Source organism: Tribolium madens, unplaced genomic scaffold (assembly GCF_015345945.1).
Source record: "Tribolium madens isolate multiple individuals breed KSU strain unplaced genomic scaffold, Tmad_KSU_1.1 Scaffold_97;HRSCAF=244;Tcas5.2_LG3a, whole genome shotgun sequence".
Taxonomy (NCBI): Eukaryota; Metazoa; Arthropoda; class Insecta; order Coleoptera; family Tenebrionidae; genus Tribolium; species Tribolium madens.
Window position 1 is genome coordinate 7,424,161 of NW_025401069.1, and position 8,128 is coordinate 7,432,288.

General features: G+C 32.3%; 1 protein-coding gene across 8 annotated transcripts in view; it reads left to right on the plus strand.

Annotated features, from left to right (window-relative positions):
- The window catches only part of LOC123014990 (triple functional domain protein), an 80,110-nt gene that overhangs the window by 44,192 nt on the left and 27,790 nt on the right, over positions 1 to 8,128 (plus strand). For all 8 annotated transcript variants that reach the window (XR_006413357.1, XM_044414371.1, XM_044414373.1 and 5 more), the window contains one exon: positions 6,847 to 7,108. Coding sequence is in view for 7 of the 8 variants with exons in the window: in XM_044414371.1 (XP_044270306.1) it covers positions 6,847 to 7,108 (262 nt within the window). In the remaining variant the exon portion in view is untranslated. The remainder of the gene's footprint in view (positions 1 to 6,846; positions 7,109 to 8,128) is intronic.

An 8,128-nucleotide genomic window follows, 5' to 3' on the forward strand; every position in this document is an offset into this window, starting at 1 on the left:
AGTGAAAAAGGTAGCAGAAATCCTTTTTGTCAGCAGTTATATTTAATTAAAAACCAACAATAAACCATGAAACTGTAACAGTATGTGACATACGTATCGAAAAAATGTCGTAGGTTTTCACTATTATAACTCGCAATTTTTTCCACAAATTCATTAAGATATTATCTGACCTGAATTTTCTCATCGTCTCTGAAATAACTTTGTATTTGCACTGGAAGCCTTTTAAAAGTTTGTCCTACAGATGTGCAGCGAAAATATTTTTCTTATACTCTCTTTCGCTTTGCGAACTAAACTTAATTACACTTTTTAGCGTCTTTATAATAATTTGCTTTTTAAATTAAGCTTCTAGTCTTATTGTGCGTGTTATTTAGCAGTTAGTTTGTGATTGGTAGATATCTTAATCCAAATGACGATCGTTATTTTAACGTTTATGACTGTTAAAGATCGTTGATGCTTATCCATTTAACCTTCAAGGAAATAAGCAAATTGTCTATAAACCGGAAATGTACAACAAGGATCAGTTAAAGCCCTACTTTTAATCAATGTTTCCTTTCATGTCTAACAAAATTAATTTTGTTTTGTAATGTGATTAGCTAACGATGTAATTTACAAGCAAATGGAATGGAAAGCGTAATTTTTAGCGAATTATGTCATTGCAGCTGAAACATTTTTTTCGGAATATTATTGACTCGAGTTTGAATTATTTTTCAAATATGAGGTCTTTGATTTGGTTTACTTCAAAGAGAAACGCATAAATATTTTCTTGCTTGCCAATTCTGTTTGTTTTAAATATTGATTAAATTGAAAATAAAGTTGTATTAAATAAAGAAGGTTAGAGGCAACGCATTAATATAAATATTTAAAGAATTAGCATACCGAATTTCATTGGCTTTTAATAATTTTTGTTAATAGGCAATTACATAATTTTTGGGACAAATCTATAAAAAAAAAATATCATTTTATTATATTTTTCTGTTTAAAATAGTAGACTTTTAAAATTCAGTTTATGGGTAGTTAAAAGACATTTTTTTTATTCTCAAACCATATTTTTACACCTAATAAACTGTATGCAACAGATCACTGTAGAAGCTAAGTACTTATTGAAAATAGTGTGTGTAGCCTTTTATCAGAAATTGTTTTTTCTCTAAAGTCATTAAAAACGCGTACGTACGTCAGTATACACTTTTCTAAAATGTCTGATGCCTTTATTAAATAAAAATCTATTTATTTATCAAATGGTTTGTGGAACCGAAGTAAATTAAAAGATAAGACGTGTGTTCGTAATTTTATGTTTGTAACATCTTTATTGTCTTCTGCTCGAAATCTGAGCGGGCAATTTCGTGTCCAGATAGGTGATTTTTTGTGAATTTTCGATTCTTTCGGTCAATACGTCGGAGTTGTTTGTCGAGATCTTACAATCCATTTAAGTGCGGTTCTACAATCCGAAAGCTTGATTCCGGGCTTTGGTCTTGCATTCCGGTAAGCGGTAACGCGTTTACGGGTATTAATTTTAAAAACCTTCCCCATTGTGTTATCGGTAGACCGAGTTTTGATCATGCGTATCGAATTTTTGGATGGTAAACTGATACACCTTATCTAGTTAATAACAGATGATTGAGTTCCGCTCTCTTGCATGTGTGTCCTGTAGTATTCCGGACCGGCGCTTTTCTCTCCCGGGCTGCCGGAGCTACGCTGATGTCAGTTCGCTGCCGGGACCGTCCCCGAGCGCAGACTGTCATTGCTCAAACTCGTATTTTGAAGACAGTTTTAATACAGCACAATGTAACATTCCGTCTCGATTAAGTGTGCTGGACTTCAATTGTGGCGGCACAATCACTGGAAAAACCCGCGAATTTTTCGTTGAAATTTGATTATGGTCACCTTCGGAATGGTGCAGTATGTTTGCGGGTCGAAAGTCAGCTTTGATTAATCTGTCGAGCTTTTAGTGCTTCAATGTGATGGCTTTCCATGTGATATCTGTTGTCGGCTAATGATTGTGTTTCGGACGAAATGATCACTTTGTATTCGTTATATCCTTATCAGCCCTGGCGGAAAAAAAACACTGGACCTATCCACGTTAATAACTAAGTCCAAAGCTACTCAGTGTATGAATCCATGCAATGCAAAACGCTAACGCAATTAAAATGTCTTTCGTATGTCGCTCTGTGATTCGAAGTTAAATTGAGTAGATTAGTAACCACTTCCATCGGATTAGCTTGCAGGAAATTTATTGGTGCTTAGTAATGCACTTACATAGTATATCGCACGTCTTTACGGGTATTTAAACTATATATTTATAGAGGATAAATTATAAAAGTTTTTTGATACATTTAACTTTCCGTTTTTAGAAGCTTTCGTGTATTTGAACTTGAACTTAAAGACTGCTGTGTTTTAAAACTGTTTTACACCGTAAGTGTGCCAATGTTGAACAGTGTTTGACATCAAATCATTCGACATGTCCAATCCGAGCGGCAGCTCCACCGGAGTCGTCCCCAAGAGCCAGAAGGCTAAGCGAAAGATCTCATTACCCTGGTTTAGACAAGGGTCGGTAGCCCAGCCGCATCCCACGCTCACCAGGCAGCATACTATCGATACTCCTAGCTCCTTCCAAGCCCGGCTTCTCAGGAGGCAACCCAGCCAATCAGCTCTGGTCAATATGCTTGAATTTGTATTTTTTACACTCGATGAACACTCTTTCACACACACATAACCCCAACCTTAAATTGTTTTCTAACATTATCTATTTTACCAAATAGCAGCAGACACATTTATCTGAAATTTTTATTAACAACCATAAAACTAAAACGTTTTAACACTTGGCTAACTCACAATTATAGGTAAATGTAGAAAGCATAGTAAAACTATAAGAGACATAAGTGATTTCAACGAGGCATTAAAAACAGAATTCTATTTTTGTTTTTATTTTAATTCATAAGTGTGGTGTTGGCTAATTTAATTAACTAAAATAATCTGCGTTTGCAATAAACGTAATTCATCAAACTCCCAGATAAATGCATTTGGAGTAAACATTGTCTCACGTACATTATTAAAAGTTAAAATTATTATTGCATTAATGTCACGTATATTTGTAACACTACGTTGAGAAACATTTGTACTATTTACTAAATTTATTCTTAACTTAATTTCTACATATTTGTGTTTTTAATTAAATAAAAAAAAATGTTTATCACTGTGTCACAAAAACCTTTTATTATTGAGTGGACGGTATGAGATATCTTTAATTATAATATTTATGTACATGTACATTCCTACTAATAATAAAGCTTAACCATACCGATAGATTTCGGGCTTGTTATCTTTATTATTAATGCACCAAAAGCTACCTCATTTTGCATTGTTTTGGGTTACAAAATCAGCTTTATTTCTGGGTATTTAAGTACATTTAAGATATAGATCGGGGAAAATTGTAATAGTTATTTAGTACATTTGACTTTCTATCTTTTGAACCGAATTTTAGTTGCTGATAAAATGAAAAAATCAGAAGACATTCTCGAGGATGTATTTTTTAAATGTGGTCAAGTTTAAAGTTTAAAAAATAGCTCAATACTGCCTATTAAAAATAAACTTCATTTGCTGCGTAAAATATTTTTTATTTTACACTTTTGTACATAATGGTAATTAAGTACCTGTTTTTGCAGAATTTTAATCTGCATTGAATGATTACGAATTTATTAAATAATAGTTACTTTGAACTAAATTTGCTCAGTATTACTAAATGTGATTTAGAACAATTTATTTTTGATTTTCTTCTAATGTTTTAATATTAAATTGTTGTTAAAATAAAATACATGTTGCCAGAACTGCTGCCGCATGAATTTAGGATTAACCGCAATGCATGAAGTCATATTTAATTTAGCATATTTTCTTTTCGTAAACCAAGCATTTTAATTATAAAAATAGATTAATTATTTTGTGGATACCAAATCACAAAGCTATAAAACGCCAAGTTCATTTAAATCTATTAATAACTGTATAAAATACTACACTTTTAATTGTTTTTAATTTTCTTCGTTATTCATACATGTACTGTGTACACCCCAGTTCGTGGAAAATTGTATTTCTTTTGTCGGTTGAAAATAATTAATCCGATCGATTAATTTTATTAAAATGCTGATTAAACACGTTTTAATTGATGTTGCACAACATTATTATCAAAATGGAATTTTTGGAATTTCAGGAAATAGTGGCTATAAATATCTAGTTGGTAAAATTTGTAGGTGTATTAATTAATCTCTACACCCATAAAACTAACTAGTGATATTTCATCTAGGCTAAAAACCTTTATCGTATTAGTTATTTCATGGATCAATAAATTCCGTATCTACTTTTTTTTTGTTTACTCTACGTACCCACCCTTGTGTAATGGAGGAAAAAGCCTATAAGCTAATTCTCTAATTTCATATCATTGGTTTTGTTCATTATCACAGTGTAAATATTTTTTTTTGCCATTTGTGCTAATTTATGTGTGTCTACTTTGTTATTATTTAGTGATTTCATTAACATTTGCGAATTGTCGTAATTGCATATTTTAGGAAATAATCAACATTAATTTTATTTATTTAAGCTGTACTGAAATTTGGAGCGATGCAGGCGAGTTTTCGTTAAATTCAGTTTCATATACGGACGTCAAAATAAGTTGGTGAAATAATTTCATTATTTAATCAAAATATGAAATATTAAATCGAAATAGCATTTTGTATGATGATGATTTTGAATGAGATAAATTGATCAATGTGTTGTAACACCTTCCTCGCACTTTGGAATTGATGTTAACTACAGTAGCTGCTTCACGACTAACCATAATGGTAATTAGGAAACCCAATTATACTCGTGAACAAGCGATCTGAGTCTAAAGCCTCGACCCGTCAGTATTGAATGTGTCAATGGACGGTGCGATATTTATAGCGAATCGATGGCCTGTATCGCCTCCATAAGCGCCATCCACATAATTCGTACAAAATTGATATCTTCGTATGACCACATTTCTAATTGTCTGTGCATTCTATTTATTACTTGTGAAACTACATCAGCAAAATTGTTGTTTTTTTACTTTCGGTTTTCACTAAATTTATTCTGAAAAAAGATCTAATCATAACCAATAATAATTTAATGACAAGAAGAACTCTTTAAGATTATTATTGCATCATTACGCAAAAAGCTCTACACTTCTCAACCACGAGATAGTCGGGAAAAAAATTGTTTGTGTACTACGGATGGTATTCAATTTTTGATTATTTTAGTGTTGATAATTACCAACATTAACTGTCATGTGATGCTAAAATTACAAACTGTTGTGTATTATTGGGATTTAAAAGTGAAAATTGTAATCACAATTTGTAAAAAAAAGCAGATTTTAATTGGCATTAGAGTGAAAATTTTAAACCCAAAACGTTTGCAGCGATCGTATCGGAAATTATGAATTTAGTTTCATAATGATGTCATCTTGCAGCCAATATGGGAAATAGTTACCAACTCAACAGGTGATGAGAGTGATTTTCCTCACTTGCATAAAATCTAAGCGTCGTGTGAAGGGTAACACATCGGTTACGGTGTTAACAACACACCGGCTTTCAAAAGAAATACTAAAAATATTTTTAATTCAAACAAAACTTGCGAACTTGTGTACCTTTTCTCCATAAACTTTTATGGCTTGTACTACCTTGTACATTTAATATTAATCAATAATACGAGTAAAACAAGTCTTTTTTTATTTCTTAGGAGTTACTGCTTTTTAAAACATGCATCACATTAACACAAGAAATAATTTGCGATTTTTCTTTGTTTTATTATTTTTCGAATATTTCAACAAGATTTAAAAGTTCAACTAACAAACGTGCCAATTGCCTGCATTTAGCAAATTTTAATCAGTTTGAAATAAAAGTTTGGTATTTTTGTTTATCATTTCCATACCAAGAGGATCCAATAAGAAGTAGTTTGGAATATTGGTATTAAAAAATTACAAAATTTGATGTGGAATTTTAGGCATTTTTGTGAGAAAACAAAAATATAAATGAAATTCTTAAAATAAGATCATTTGAATTTCAATGAGGCCACTTTACTATTTTTGGAATTTATGTTGATTTTTTCTTATTAGTCTTAAGCATCTTACATGATTTGTAGCTTACATATTGCATATGCAAATTTTCTTTCATCTGATCTAATTATAGAGTCGGCGTTTCAGATTATTCAAAATAAAACTTTGCAATATAGTGAAGTTCATAAATTGTAAATGTTTAAAGTAATAACCTGTTTACTAAAACAGCGTTTCATGCAAGAATTTTAAAAGGCGTTACAATAAGATAAGTGGAAATGGATGTAAAAATTTTTGTAAAAAGTACCTTCCTGCTTGCCTTAACTTGAAATATACCGGGTGCGCCAGAACTAGCGCCCCAGAGAAAAAAAATGTTTAAAAAACTCTATCTGTCAAAAAATTTTGACATTTATTTTTTGACATTTGACATTTTTTTATATCTATTTAAGGATACTGATGATCTTGAATATGTTTTTTTTACAATTATTTAGTAAAGGGACAAAAATTTTGCCAATAAAAGCCACAAATAACATTGTACAGAGTTACAATTTAGGATACAGCTTCCTTGTTTCCTCTTTTAATAGCTTATAGCAAAAAAACTTGGAAAATTATTTTTACAACAGAAATAAATAGAGTCAAAGTGCAAACTTTAAACTTCGAAATTTTTATAGATAACATTTTTTTCATGTTCCTGGTATCTTACCTTATATGGCATTTTTCTCTGGGGCGCGATTTCTGACGCACCCTTTATATTTTCTAGACCGAGTATGAAATAATTTGTGCTTTCATTACAGGCCGGTGTGTTAGAAATGACATGGGTAGTCAGCGATTTCACAGCAACTTGTCCTCAAGAACTGAGCGTGACGAAGGGCCAGCAAGTTGAAGTGGTAGAAGTATGTTCATCGAAGCCAGATTATTGTTTAGTTCGAATGCCCACACGAGGAACAGATCATGATTCGTCAGTTCCCGAGGGACTTGTACCATTAGCCGTTCTCAAACAGCCACCAGCTCCAAGAAGTTCACCTTCCAGACGCGCTCCGCTAGACCACGAACTCGGTAAGTCTTCTAAAAAAAAACGTAATTGCTGCCAATATAGAACTCGAGCTGCTCATTGTCTGCTTTAATTCAAGCAGCACAAAAGCGCTTTATCCATAGTCTCACGTAATTTGTGGGAAACGGTGGCAATTTCCTTTGCATTTTACTGTTTGTTAATAAAATCCGATATAAATACAATGCGGACTGGGCGGTTGTAATTGATGACCGTCTATTAATGGTCGAGATCTACATTAGATTTACTCGATAAATGCCATTTGTACTTCTCATGCCAAAATGGAATTAGTCGCTAAAAATAAACCGGACTCCGAGTCCGGATTTTTGTTTACATTTTTTTATTTATGATTTTTTTTTTATCTCATTTAACCGATGCATCTCGTGCTTTAATTACAACTACTACCTGACGAATCTCAACCACGTGAGTACGCTGTGTGCTTGGAACACCGCGGCGGCAGTGGCGTCGTCGCCAGGGATCAATAGATTGGCCGTTGTCGACCTTGACCCGACCTTCCGCAGCATCCGCTCCTTTCCCCCGAACACCAAACCAACCCGGTCTTGCCGAAACTTTCCTGCTAGAAGATGTGTTCGTTTTTCAAATCCTACTGGGAATTTTCATATGTACTAGAATGTCGCAAGTGAACTATTTTGAAGGCGTTTTAATGCTTGACTCGTAAGCATATTTTATAGACTCAATAATTATCACTGTTCTAACAAAAAAAAATACAAAAATCGCTTCCTGTTTATTTAATTTTAACGCCAACATTTTTTAAAACGAATGGATAAACAGCTCGCGTTTCAGGGAAAAAATGTTACCTACATTCAATAACAGTTAAATTAAATTGTCGTATAATTTTTAAAATACTTTTAGACTCCAGTAAATCGTTTGCCTTTGATTTTAGTGTTTCTTTCTACAAAATGTAATAATTTGTTTTTTTGGCAAATTTAATTGAAGGCATGTGGAATTTTTATTTTTTGAATCTAAACTTTATTAGTGAAGGTAGCTAATAAATAATAATATATATA